The 15,141-nt window shown below is 40.4% G+C and overlaps 1 protein-coding gene across 7 annotated transcripts in view; it reads right to left on the reverse strand.

Annotated features, from left to right (window-relative positions):
* The window catches only part of SYNE2 (spectrin repeat containing nuclear envelope protein 2), a 323,973-nt gene that overhangs the window by 41,888 nt on the left and 266,944 nt on the right, over positions 1-15,141 (reverse strand). For all 7 annotated transcript variants that reach the window (XM_040226258.1, XM_040226261.1, XM_040226260.1 and 4 more), the window contains 6 exons: positions 14,614-14,768; positions 14,363-14,507; positions 12,008-12,102; positions 10,567-10,801; positions 6,228-6,422; positions 3,887-4,012 (listed from right to left, as the gene is read on the reverse strand). In XM_040226258.1, the coding sequence (XP_040082192.1) occupies positions 3,887-4,012; positions 6,228-6,422; positions 10,567-10,801; positions 12,008-12,102; positions 14,363-14,507; positions 14,614-14,768 (951 nt within the window). The remainder of the gene's footprint in view (positions 1-3,886; positions 4,013-6,227; positions 6,423-10,566; positions 10,802-12,007; positions 12,103-14,362; positions 14,508-14,613; positions 14,769-15,141) is intronic.

The following is a 15,141-nucleotide window of genomic DNA, read 5'->3' on the forward strand; positions in this document are numbered from 1 at the left end:
AACAAGATAAATTTTCTATACTGCAAAAGTACCTGTGAAATTCCAACGATCCATATGGAATATGATGGAAAACTTGACTACATAAAGTGGTGCACTGCACAGGCTTTGACTGAACTCTAACACAGCACAACAGCATTTAAGCCTTCCTGTGGATTCAATTAGTGTTGGGATTGTCAAGTCGTATTTCTCTACATTACCAGCTGGGTAAAAAGAAGATCAAAATATGAATCTGTATATGTGTGTGTGTGTGTGTGTGTATATATATATATATATGTATTTGTCTGTATATGCATAGTGTATCTTTGGAAGAAAATATAACAATTGGTAACACTGCTTCTGTGGAGAGAAACTGATGGGAAAAAAGTTTTCATGTATACTTTTTTGAATTCTGAACCATGTGACCACATTACTTATTCAAAAAAAATTTAATGAAGAGGTACAAGCCTCCAGCTATAAAATAAATAAGCCACAGAGAGGTAATATATAGCATAAGAAACATGGTCAATAATATTGTAATAACTTTGTATGAGGACTGATGATTACTAGACATTGTGGTAATCATTTCTTAATGCCTGCAAATGTCAAATCACTGTGTAGTACACCTGAAACTAGTATAATATTGTATATTAACTATATTTCAATAAAAATTATTTAAAAAATAAAACTATCCCATGGATTCAATCATATGACCAGTTTTGTGAACATTGATGCCCACTATAGTGATAATAATTTTCATAACAGTTTATAGTTAGCATATAAAATATGACTGAAGGCAGGAGAAGGGGCCAACAGAGGATGAGATGGCTGGATGGCATCATCGACACAATGGACATGAATTTGAGGCAACTCTGGGAGCCAGTGAAGAACAGGGAAGCCTGGCGTGCTGCAGTCCATGAGGCTGCAAAGAGTCAGACACGATTTGTGATTGAACAACAACAACAAAGAAACCATACACATATACAGACACATATAACCATGTAAAGCAACTTCCCCATATGTCAATTTGGCTGTGATGGGAATGTAATTTTCCAAGGAGGAAAGTAAAGTTTGAGTGATTAGGTATTTTCCCCAAGTGACTTAAGAATGATAAACACTGCTCTGGACAGGCTTTAGGTTACTTGCGATCTCTTTGGAATATGGTCATAGGTTGAATGAACTCAATGCTCTTACCCCCTCTCCCCAGTTCTTTGCACAGAAAAATAGAATGCTGAGGCTATGGAAATTGAAAGGATCCTAGTGGAAACTGAGAATTGTCCTATTTGGGAGAAATTATGCCTCCTCATGGGCTTTCCATCTAGTCAAAGATATGGTTTTTCCAGTAGTCATGTATGGATGTGAGAGTTGGACTATAAAGAAAGTGGAGTACCGAAGAATTGATGCTTTTGACCTATGGTTTTGGAGAAGACTCTTGAGAGTCCCTTGGACTGCAAGGAGATCCAACCACTCCATCCTGAATATTCATTGGAAGGACTGATGCTGAAGTTGAAACTCCAGTACTTTGGCCCCTTGATGCAGAGAACTGACTCATTTGAAAAGACCCTGATGCTGGGAAAGATTGAAGGTGAGAGGAGAAGGGGACAACAGAGGATGAGATGGTTGGATGGCATCACTGACTCGATGGACATGGGTTTGGGTGGACTCTGGGAGTTGGTGATGGACAGGGAGGCCTGGCATGCTGCAGTCCATGGAGTCTCAAAGAGTCAGACACGACTGAGCGACTGAACTGAACTGAATGTGGGCTTATGGTTCACGTTTTGCACAGGTTTCTGGACTTGATGGGAGGAAAGTCTATGTGTCATCTCAGAGGGGCTCCAAGTCCTCTTATCTGTTACTTGAAGTCTAGATCCCAACTTAAAGATATAGAGATGATAAAAACTTTGAAAATCAGGGATAGACAGGAACCTTCTTAACCTAATAAAGGCATCTACTAACACATGACCAGCAAAAATCATACTTCATGGTGAAATGAAAACATTCTCTTTAAAATCAGGACTGACACATAGGGGCCAGCTATCAATGCTTCTACAGTACTGCTCTGGAGGTACTGACCAATGTAGACGGAATGGAAGTATAAGAATTAAAATAACCAAAAAAGTCATTATTCACCAATGGTAACTGTGTTCATAGACTTCCAAAAGAACTGACACAATTATCAGCATTAATAAAAGAATTTACCAAGACAGTTAAATATAGTATCAATGCAGAAAAGTCAGTCACATTTCTAGGCATCAGTATAAACAAAAAATATAATTAGAAAAAGACAGTATTTTCAACAGCTTTAAAAGTAACACATCAAGAAATAAATCTAACAAAAGATATACAATACTATATAAAGAAAGTTATGAAACACTCAGCATGACTAAAAGGAGAAATATGCCATATTTGAAAACAGGAGGACTTGATGTCAAAAAGATGTTAATTTCCTCCAAATTACTCTATAAATTCAATACAGCTCCACTGTAACGCTTATCAGGATTTCCATTAGTTTGACAAGCGGCTTCTAAAAGCTGTGAGGAACCAAAGAACCAAGGACATCCACACTCACGTGTGAGAATGAGGGATGGATACACCACACCTGAAACGAAGATTTATTCAAATAAAACACAGTACTCAAGATGATTTGGTATAAATGCTAAGATAGGCAGACCAACGGAATAGAGCAGAGAACCAAGAATTAAACCATGCATATATGGAAACCTGACATTGGACACTGGACTAATCAGTAAATGGACAACAGGATAATGGGCATCTATATGAACAAAACAAAAATCAGTGCTTCAGTGAATAAAGATACTCTGTAAGTGTAAAAAGTAAAACTTGAAAACTTTAAGAAGGAAACGGACAAGTACATCTTTATGACTTAAGTACAGAGTAACGGTACTGCTTATATAAAGTTTAAAAACAATACTTCTACATTCCACCGAGATCGACATATACATATAGTAAAATGATAAAGAAATGCATAAGAATGGTAAAACACCAGATTTAGAACTGTGGATACCTCTGGGGACAGGGAATACCTTGGAGATCATACAGGGCATTTGAACTGTATTTGTAATATTTTATTTTTCTGCTGGCTGATGGTTTCATGGAAGTTTGTCATATTATTTGTTATGTTTGAACTTTCTTGCGTGTTATAAATTTTTACAATGAAGAAAAAAGGTTCAGGCAGGAAGACACTAATTTCCAGCACAGCTTGAAGTAGGAGACTACTCAATTCTTCCTAATTATTTTCAATTAGATCCCTGAAGTCACTAAAGGAAGGAAAAAAAATTAAACTATATTCCATTAGGCTGTGGATGTCTTTCCAACATCAAATCTGTAGAAAGGAAAGAGATGGAGGGAGTTCCTAACCTGTAAATTTAACTGGTCCAAATTCCTATTGGTGAGTTTGCCTTGTCTTCTGCAAAGCCCTGACATACCCAGGAATTTTTGTGAGTGTAGTATCCATTAAGCAGAATATAGCTTGGAAAATATTACAGAAACTTTGTATTTGAGCAAAACCCCTAACTACTGTCCTCTAAAAAATTAATTCTTCAGTCAAGCTTTAATTCAAACACAAGGCCATTTGATAAAGGAAGAGCTTTCAGTGTAATCTCAGAGGCCACATCTTATGTTACACAGGAGAAACAGAAGGACGATTTGAGGGCAAAATCCCCCAAAAGAAGAATTTCTGAAAAATCTTTCTAGCCTTCACACATGAATCTCAAAAAGCATGGATTCTAGTTGTTTCAGCAACCAGCATGGTGTATTACAGAGAAGGTAGAAAAAATATTTTCCAAGTGGACCTGAAAACTTGTTTCACACAGACAACGAAAGACAAACACTTCAACTTCTCAGAAAACAGCTGAGTGATTATCTTGAACACTACTTCAGAACTCAATACCTTAATCAGTTCTTTTTCTCTGTGGAGCTCCTCGTGAAGTTCTGGAAGAGGGTCTTTACTTTGTGCCTTTAAAACGTGCAGCCTGTTTTTCAACTCCTTGATTTTCTTTTCACACTGGTCCCAGGTCTATTTGAAAACAGTGGTAAAATTGGTAAGTATTTTTCTGTTTAAGAATGAATTATAGGAAAAGGATAATTAACTTAATCCATGTAATTGCACTATTAAATGTGTCTTTGTAAATCACGCAGACACCCAGGTCCTTGTCTTAGCCGACAAAGCAGCTGGGATGACAGGATGTTCTACGCCTCTCTGCAGGGTTATGTGTGGCTCATCTCAACCACTGGGTTGCTTTTTGCTTAGAAATACGTCTTCCTCCCTCCCCATATCTCTGATCTAGCTAACTTGTTTCTATTTTAATTTTGGAAAAGTTCACATTTCAAAGGCTACTGGAAAGATTAATTTTTAGCATTTCCAGTCTTGGCCATACACTCTACTAACACTGAAAAGCAAAAGCACTCAACCACTTTTCTTGTCTTCTTTTCTAGTGCCGTCCTTCTGCTCTCTCTCCCCCTTCTAGACATAGCTTGGCTTTAGTGACCCTTTCACAGTCAAGTTTCATTCTATTTCTCACCACTGTTCTGACTGCCACCTCCTGCTTGGACTGCTTTATAGTTTATAAAGCTTTTTCAATTTCACTATCTCACTGTAATTATAATAAGCTTAGGAGACAGACAGGGCAAGTGTTAGTATCACATTTAAAACGGGAAAACTGAAACTCAGAGAAAACTGACTGGTCCAGGTACATCCAGTTAGAAGTAGGATGAATTGACAGAGTAGTGTTGACATGCACACACTACCCCGTGTGAAATAGATAACTAGCAGGAGGCTTCTGTATAGCACCGGGAGCTCAGCACAGTGCCTGTGATGACCAAGCAGGGTGGGAGAGAAGCTCAAGAGGAAGGGGATATAGGCACACACAGCAGACTCACATGGCTGACAGCAGGAACTAACACAACATTGTGAACAAATTATACTCCAATTAAAAAAAAGTGAGTCAATCTAAGGCTACAGTTTCCCTTGTGGATGCCTTTCTTTCATACTAGATCTTTTCCTTAAACCTTACATTACTGAACAAATAGTTGCCTGTATTTTTTTTTTTCAATTCTGCCTGTATTTGCAAGGGAGATTATAATTCATTAGGATAAATTTCTATTCCTGATATTACTAAAATTACTCTCCTGAAGTTACTAAAAACAGACAAACACAGACTCAAACACTATTCTATTCCTCAGTGCAACTGACACTTAAATATCCTTGGGTGGGCCCAATTACATGCAAACCCTCACTTAAGGAGAAGCCACTTGATCTAGCAACATCAACCCTCTGGAACATAACCAAGAAGAAAGTGAAGGGAGAAACAAAACTGTGAGTCCTTTTCACTTCCACCAAACCTTCACTTGCATTTACAAACATAGCACGTGCTCAAAAACGGTCTGGTTAACTAATTTCTAGTTAACTAATTTCATGCAGTTTGTACACCAAATAAAATTCAGATACTTTATTTATAGGAGAGATGTTCAGGCCCTAACTCAGCACATATTTATTCTTTATTCAGAAAAATATCTCTGACAAGCTTGGTTATCTGGTTTGGATACACACACAACAGATTAGAGAAAAGGGTGGGCTATAAGGAGTAAGTATTCTCAGAGAAATAAAAAGTAAAAATAGACAGCTTAACATTAAATAGAAAGAAAGAAAAACCATAAAAACCACATAAGAACTCAAAAAGCACAACAATGCAGGAGTTAAGTTCAAAGCAGCTCAGAGTTTTTAAGAACAACTTGGGATTTTTTAACATAAAAAAAATTAAGGATTTTTCTAATAATCACTCAAAAGAAGACATTTTGGTTTTTAGAGGTATAATCATAAATTATCTGGGAAATTCAATTATATGGAAAAGTGGATTCTTTGAAGGTAGCAGAAAGAGGAAGCATCACTATATTTACTTTCATATACTAGATTCAAAGACAGACTACACATGGAACGTTAGCTTTGGTTACTGAACTTCCATTGAACATGAGTTAGTTTCCTGTTTCATAAAGGTAAATATAAAATAGCACCTCAAGTATTTAGATATTAACATTAAGCTTTTCCATTAACATTATATATTATTATTTTAGGTAACTATCATGATTGGTGGATCAGCAGGGCCCGACCTAAGGTCCCTTGGAAGACCTACAACATTGTGATTTCCTAAAATCACTGCCATCTTTGCAGAGCAAACAAAACTTCTATGTACTACGTTTAAATACCACGAAAGGAAAAGAAAATGTTGAGTTACCTCTGCAGTGCTCTGGAACCGTTTAATCATTTCTCCAAGTTGGAGTTTTGTGTCCTTCCAGTTGTCCTGAAGTTGACTGATTCTCTTATTAACTGACTCTTTAGTTTCCAGGTTAGCTGTGTTCAGTAACTTTTCCCCAGCTTCCAGGGTTAATGCATAGGTAGTCTGCCACCTCTGGAAATGAATTTCTTTATTCTTTAAAAAAAAAAAAAAAAAAGTAATTTGCTTAAGCAAAATATGACTCTTTGCACGTGTTTGTGTGTATTTCCTTCAGAGCCTCTCTTAAATGTTAAACTAGATATAAATTAAACAAATCTGGTTAGAATACACACACACACAAACACTCATTCACATCAAAGGCTGATATTTAATTGAGTAGACAGCATACCACCAAATGATGTGTTCTTAAAATAATTTCCAAGCGTTGATAAAAGGTGTATAAAAATACACTTCACAGAATAAAAGTCTACAAGATAAAGGAATTCAAGAGTATTAAGAAAATGACTGGAGTATTAGATCTGATACTAAGAGCAAATACCATTATCATTATGATATAGTCAGCTTACTCCTAACCCTCATGAGTAGAATGTATACATTATGCTAAACAATACATTACCATATGTAAAAAAGCAAGCAAGTGAGAACTTGCTATGTAACACAGGGAACTCAACATGTCTCAGCATTCTGTGACAACCTAGAGAGATGCAATAGGGTGGAAGATGGGAGGGGGGTTTGAGAGAGAGAGGACATATATATACCTGTCACTGATTCATGGTGATGTGTGGCAGAGGCCAACACAATATTATAGAGAAATGGTCTTCCAATAATTGTATTCTATACTTCTCAATATTGTACAATTATAATCTTTGATAATTACTAGTTACTCAAAATAAATAAATTTTGTTAAAAGGAGAGAACAAATAAAAAAGGTAAAATATAAAACTAGACACTTTAGCACTTAAACACTTATATACATCAGTGTTTGCCCTAAAGGGATAGCTTTTAAAAATTCTCTTTGGATATCATATAGATTTTCCTTTAAAAGGGACTAAAACCAAGTATTTATATTACAGAAATGAAGTAAAAACTTTACAACTGATTTATATTTCCAAAAGCATTTGGTTTCAGAAGAAAAAAAATGGCCTTTATTTCTGTTGTAAATATGACTTCCTTTATTTTCAAATTTCTCAAGGGAGACATAATATAGGCATTTTTCAAAATGGAAGCTGATATTTTTAAAAAATCAATCGAGCATTTATTTACAAAGATAGTTTCAGCAATACTTAGCATAGCCCACATGCAAAAAAGAGGGAATTTCCTGGTGGTCCAGTGGTTGAGACTCCAAGCTCTCACTGCCCAGGGCCTGGGTTCAACTCCTGGTTGGGAAACTAAGATGCCAGAAGCCATATGACTGAAAAATCAAAACATCAAAACAAACAAACAAAGAGAAAACTCCATGAAAACCAAATGAAGAAAAACTGCAATTAAAGGAACACTGCCCCTCCACACTTGTCCTTCTAATATTCAGTATTGCTGACATAGCCACTGTTATAGACATCTTTTAGCCATTTCAGATTGAATTCATCAAAAGACATGCTTCTCATCCAGTCTCCCTTGACTGGTCAGTAGCACACTATTCACCAAGATCCTCAACCTCCAAACCTAGAGTCACCTGGATTTAGATTTTTATTTACCTGCCATATCCAAACCATAAGCACATCCTGTAAGCTTCACCTACAGCCAGCCTTGTTGTCTTCACTGTGATCACCCTTGTCTTCTCCATCCTAACAACTAACCAAGACCACTGAAACAGCCTAGTGAGTTACAGGAGATTTCTGTATTTTTCACAGAATGGCCACAACAATATTACCAGCCCCACATGCTCTCCTAGAACCTTGCCCCTCCCCATCAACTGGTGGTACCTTTACCCCCTCCTCTTGAACCCCTGTGGGCACATGTGATAGCCTTGATTAACAGAAGATGGCAGAAATGGCTGATGTCCAAGGCAAGGTCTAAAAAGGTGGTGTAGCTTCTCCCTGGCTCTCCTTTCTGTGGGACATGCACCTTTGAAGCCATGAGTTGGATGTAGGGAGTCCAGCTACTGGAAGCTACCACGTGTAGAGTCTGCAGGGAATGAAGCCCAAGGAGCCCCAGCTGCTCCACATCCTGGCTGGCTGAGCTGAAGTTCAGTTCAGTTCAGTTGCTCAGTCGTGTCCGACTCTTTGCGACCCCATGAACTGTAGCATGCCAGGCCTCCCTGTCCATCACCAACTCCCGGAGCCTGCCCAAACTCATGTCCATTGAGTCGGTGATGCCTTCCAATCATCTAATCCTCTGTCGTCCCCTTCTCCTCCTGCCCTCAATCTTTCCCAGCATCAGGGTCTTTTCAAATGAGTCAGCTCTTTGCATCAAGTGGCCAAAGTACTGGAGTTTCAGCTTCAACATCAGTCCTTCCAGTGAACACCTAGGACTGATCTCCTTTAGGATGGACTGGTTGGATCTCCTTGCAGTCCAAGGGATTCTTCCAACACCAGAGCTGAAGTACTAGACATGAAAGTGAGGGAGCCTTCAGATGAGTCCAGCTTCAGCCGCCATCTGACTCAAACTGCCTGAGACTCCTGCCGAGAGCCACCTAACAGCCCTGACAACCTCCAGGACTGTATGAGAATAAGAACTCTTCGTTGTCTTGCAGCAATAAATAGAGGTAATACGCTGGGATTCCTGCTTCTGTGACCCCACGCCCACCCCCAATCCATCCCCCTCCGAGCAGCCAGAGGACCTTTAAAAATACGAATCATATGTGGCCTCCTTTTCCAGTTTCAACAGCTTCCTATTACACCCAGACTGTTACGCAGCTGTCATGCCTCTCTCCAAAATGCTCCTCCATGACTACCTCTCAAGTCCATTTTCTATCATTGCTGCCTACTGGCTACACCCATCCTATGACCCTTCTTTCTTCCTCTTTTTTGCTAAGATTGTTGCCATCTTAGGGACTCAGGAAAGTTGCTTCCTCTGTCTGAACTGCTCCCCGCCTCCAACCCTCAACTCTTTGCACAGCTGGCTCCTTCTTATCACTCAGGTTCCAGTTTAAATGTCACCTCCCCAGAGATTACCCAATCTAAAGCAGCCACTTAGTCTATCCATCATCGGCCCTATTTTAATGACCCACATATGCCATGTTGCAGTCCGATAGTTTATTTTTTAATTTGTCCAATTCCACCCCCCGCCCCCCCCAGTCAGACAAACCAGTATTTTCTAGTTTATTGATTTGTCTGATTGCCACATGAGAGCACAGGTCTTCTATTAGTCCACACAATATAACTAGCATTTAGAACAGTGACCAGCACAGAACAGGTACTCAATTAATATTTGACACCTAGATAAACAAATGAGGCAAGCACAGGACTTCTGAAGAGTGCTGGTTTGTTTAACTGTCCCTCTAATGTGACGCATGGTTCGATGACTCAATGGAACATGCCCTGGGAATTGCCAACTAATTGTTCTAAGTCCTATGTTCATCAAGCAACTTTTGTATTGGAAACGTTGTCGAAATGAATTTGCCCTTCAAGACTAAGCAAGAATCTGGGACTTCCCAGGTGGTCTGTGGCTGACTCTGCATTTCCAATACAGGGGGCCTGGGTTTGATCCCTGGTCAGGGAACTAGACCTCACCTATTGCAACTAAGAATTTGCAGGCTGCAACTAAAGATCCCAAGTACCACAACTAAGACCTGGTGTAGCCAAATAACTATTTTTTATAAAAAAGAGTAAGCAGGAGTCCTGTTGAAAACTACTACTGTGCTAATCATTTATATATTTGTTACTGTCTTAAAGGTCTGTCAGGCTTCCCCAGTGGCTCAATGGTACAGAGTCCGCTTGCAGTGCAGGAGATACAGGAGACGCAGGTTCAGTCCCTGGGTCAGGAAGATCCCCTGGAGAAGGGAATGGCAACCCACTCCAGTATTCCTGCCTGGAGAATTCCATGGACAGAGGAGCCTGGTGGGCTACAGTCCATAGGGTTGCAAAGAGTCAGACACGACTAAAGCACAAGGCTGTAAAGGTCTGTCACTCCAAACTTCTGCACTCCCCCTACTCATCCCCAGTCTATCTCTGTGCTCACAGCCCAGGAGAACCTCACTATTTCTGGATGAATAGATAAGATTGGGTTTCTGACCCCACAAGGCTGAGGACACGGCTGAGTAAGGTCCCCATGACCAACTGGCCTCCCCACTGCAGAGAGCACACTTGAACATCAGAGAAAACACAAAACCTGAAGCAAACAAACATCTTTCAAATAAAGGCACCCTGTGGTTCCCACACTGCTGCTGGGCTCACACTACCTTCAGCTCATGGATCAGGCTTCTCGTTTGGTGGAGGCTGTGGCAGTCCTGGCTCTTCACTGCGGACAGCAGGTGGCTGGTGTTGGCGAGGAAGCGGAGCAGGTCCCCCTCGGAGGTGGTGAAGGACCGCCACCGGCGCACCAGCTCATCGATGTCGCTCTTCCTCTGGTGAACGCCCTGGGCCGCACTCTGCCACTGCTCCTTGAGCCTCGTGAACTTCCAAACAAATTCTGGTCTTGGGGGAAATAGACGGTTAGAGAATTCTGACATCTATGGGTAGAAAAAAATAACTATCAACATGTAATAGGAAGTCAGATTTGCCATTTTACCTAGAAAGACTGTTGTAGATCTGAGCACCATCCAACTTAAACATGATGGGGAAGGTGGGGCTGGAGGAGGCAATGTGTGGGATGGTGAAAGGTGTTGAGCAGAAAAGAACTGCACAGGGCCTGGGATTTTGCTGACACGCATGACCTCAAACAAGCTGTTTTGACACAGATTATGCCAAGTGCTTTACGGAAAACTAAGCATGGCGTCAATGGCAAACGGATGAATAGGTAGGTCCCTTGTAATGTTATTGATTACTTGAGGGTTGTACACTACATAATTGCAGCAATAAAGAACATGCTTTCTGGAACTACTCAACTATTTCTTTCCCAGATAAATAACACCCTTCATGTGAGAAATAGGGCCTTTTGTTTATTATGGGAAAAATCATGCTAATCAGATCAAAAGTAGTTAATCATCTTGAAACTGGCTTGAATTTATTACTTCAGAGGTAGGAAGAAATGGGGTTTGTATTTCTTAGTTATGCTGAAAGAAGATTCAGAAGCATATGGGGAATGATGGGGAGGAAACGAATGCCTATGGAGACGCATGGAGAAGTCATTTAGGAGGCCAGGCCCTGGGCTGCTGTTGGCAGGGGCATCAGCTGTGTGAGCAGGTGCAGCTAGTGCCACCAGGCTGTCTGAGGGCCTCTGCTCAGCCCGACTGGAACTGCCCAGAGACCCCATCCCATGTTCACGGCATAGAGAGAAGTCTCTTCTTCACAGGTGTGACATAGCCACCTGCTGGGAACAGCAGTCCTTTGAAATTTATTTTTTAAATAGCAAAATATCATGAGGCTGAAGGTAGAGAAGAAAACAGACTATAAAAGAACCCTTTGGAATAAAAAAATTGGTTAACTGGACTTGGCAGACACGTGTTTGCAAATCATCTGATCTGTTAAGCTCACTCCTCTACCACAGGGAAAAGGGGTCCTGATGTTTTTATGGCCACGAAGCAAGACTTTATCCTAATATATAGCCAGAAGACTGGCCCCATAGCACTCTATCAATCACAAGGCCACAGGCATTGATGTTAAGATTCATGTAGTGGAAGGCCCACCCAGTCGCATTGCCTTCCACATTCTCACAGCCATCATGAATCCTGGAGAGCTTACCTCTTCTCTATTTCTGCTGTGTCCAGGAGTTGTAAGCATTGGGTGACATAAGAATCAGCAATTGTCTGGTTTATAGAAACTTCAGCTTCTAACATCTGTACATGAATTAAAATGTAAAATATTAGTGAAAACTGTTTTCATGAATTTCCTAATAAATCTACGGAGGATATGTGAGATAATTTATTTTCAAATGATTTGAACCTAACTGTAAAAAATGCTTAATCATCACACTTATAAATACAATCTTAGAAGCAAATAGGTCTAATAATAACTACATCTAAGACCCATTTATTGGGCATCTTTGATTTGAGTTGTTGTTGTTCAGTCGTTCAGTCGTGTCCAATTCTCTGAAACCCCATGGACTGTAGGCTGCCAGGCCCCTCTGTCCATGGGATTCTCCAGACATGAATATTGGAGTAGGTTGCCATTTCCTTCGATTTGAGAGGCACTCAGTAAAACAAGCATTGTCTCACTTTTTCTTCAGCTTAGGACTCAAGTAAATACTATTAGATCCATTTGAAGAGGAAGAAACTAAACTGTTCAGGAACTAACTCAAAGTTTTCATTTTCAGATTTCATTTTCAGTGGATGACCTTACTGTAACAATGCAGACTTAAATCAGTTTCATCAAAAAGTTACAGTGAACTAATCATGCATAGTTTGGAAATGCAGGATCTGCCTATAGAAGGATTTTCAAACATACATCAGTAAAAGTATGGAGAAACTCCTCTGCAAAATTATTTATGTTAGAATTATACCAGGTGCCTCAATACTTTATAGAACTACTCAGTGAAAATATGGAGAGAAGCTGAAGTACTTTAACATGCTCTTGGAGAAGTGGCACCATGTTCACATTCTAAGAAACCAATGCTGGGCCAGAAGTTCCATCTACTGCAGAAAAATCTAGGAGTTTCAGTTCAGTTCAGCCTCTTAGTCATGTCCGGCTCTTTGTGACCCCATGAACTGCAGCACACCAGGCCTCTCAGTCCATCACCAACTCCCGGAGTCCACCCAAACCCATGTCCATCGAGTTGGTGATGCTATCCAGCCATCTCATCCTCTGTTGTCCCCTTCTCCTCCTGCCCCCAATCCCTCCCAGCATCAGGGTCTTTTCAAATGAGTCAGCTCTTCGCATAAGGTGGCCAAAGTATTGGAGTTTCAGCTTCAGCATCATTTCTTCCTGAACACCCAGGACTGATCTCCTTTAGAATGGACTGGTTGGATCTCCTTGCAGTCCAAGGGACTCTCAAGAGTCTTCTCCAACACCACAGTTCAAAAGCATCAATTCTTCAGCATTCAGCTTTCTTTATAGTCCAACTCTCACATCCATACATGACCAATGGAAAAACCATAGCCTTGACTAGACAGACCTTTGTTAGCAAAGTAATGTCTCTGCTTTTTAATATGCTACCTAGGTTGGTCATAACTTTCCTTCCAAGGAGTAAGCATCTTTTAATTTCATGGCTGCAGTCACCATCTGCAGTGATTCTGGAGCCCCCAAAAATGAAGTCTGACACTATTTCCACTGTTTCCTCATCTATTTGCCGTGAAGTGATGGGACCAGATGCCATGATCTTCGTTTTCTGAATGTTGAGCTTTAAGCCAACTTTTTCACTCTCCTCTTTCACTTTCATCAAGAGGCTCTTTAGTTCTTTTTCACTTTCTGCCATAAGGGTGGTGTCATCTGCATATCTGAGGTTATTGATATTTCTCCTGGCAATCTTGATTCCAGCTTGTGTTTCCTCCAGCCCAGTGTTTCTCATGATGTACTCTGCATATAAGTTAAATAAGCAGAGTGACAATATACAGCCTTGATGTACTCCTTTTCCTATTTGGAACCAGTCTGTTATTCATGTCCAGTTCTAACTGTTGCTTCCTGACCTGCATAGAGATTTCTCAATAAGCATGTCAGGTGATCCGGTATTTCCATCTCTTTCAGAATTTTCCACAGTCAAAGGCTTTGGCATAGTCAATAAAGCAGAAATAGACGTTTTTCTGGAACTCTCTTGCTTTTTCGATGATCCGGTGAATGCTGGCAATTTGATCTCTGGTTCTTCTGCCTTTTAAAAACCAGCTTGAACATCTGGAAGTTCACGGTTCATGTATTGCTGAAGCCTGGCTAGGAGGAGTTTAGTCATTAATAAAACAGAGTAGCAAAACAATATTTGGAAATTTATGAAATGTGTGAGAGTTTTACAAATGATCAACTGACAAATGAATTTGCTTAAAGACATACATTATGTGTTTTGGGATTGAAGATTGACAGGTATTCTGCGTATTTTTACTTAAATCCCTCATCCCCTGACTACTGCCCCAGGGAGAGGGGGACAGAGTGGCAGGGTATGGGTTTATTTACCTCAAACGTCTTCTGCTGTTCCAGAAGAGCAGGAAGGCTGTCAGCCATGTGTGCCTTGAGTGTCTCTTCTACCTTCTCCAAAAGCTGGACCCACTTTTCACAGCAATGAAGAAACTGTTCATTCAATCCACTTCCTTGAAGCTCACTACAAAGGTTTAAAAACAGAACAGAGCCACATAACAATGACATTACTGCGCTCAACTGTCAATTTTACCATAACTGAAACAAGGCGGGCGCTGGGCTGTTCTGACCTGCAGCGTTCCAGTGCCGTCGCCGTGGCCCGGATCCACTGCCGGTTCACGTTTTGTAATGTCTTCATAGCTACGTCACTAAGCGGGAGCTTGAGGCTCACTTCATTCAAATGCTCAATACCAGGTGACTGGGCCGTCAGTGCCCGCACATGATTCTATGAAAAAGAAATTAAATTCCAGAGTTTTGGATGCCACTAAGATACCTAGATGGTGAAAAAGCCTCAGAAATCCTATAGGCCTTTCTTATCTCAAAGATGAGGGAAAGCTGGAGTTTAAACAGGTAAATGACTTGCCCAAAGTCACACAGCTAGTTAGTGTCAGAACTGGACCTGAACCTAGACCTGTCAATTCTGTGACTTCTTTAGAATAAGCTGCACACATGGCCAGAATCAACACAGCCCAGGAAACAGAGAGTGATCTTGGATTCCTGTCTTTGAAGAGGATGCAAATAAGCTTCCTTTGTTTTTAAAGGATCCACCCTGGACCTTCAAGTCCCATTTAGTCTGCCAACAACTTGACTTTCAACAG

Source organism: Oryx dammah, unplaced genomic scaffold (assembly GCF_014754425.2).
Source record: "Oryx dammah isolate SB20612 unplaced genomic scaffold, SCBI_Odam_1.1 HiC_scaffold_26, whole genome shotgun sequence".
Lineage (NCBI taxonomy): Eukaryota > Metazoa > Chordata > Mammalia > Artiodactyla > Bovidae > Oryx > Oryx dammah.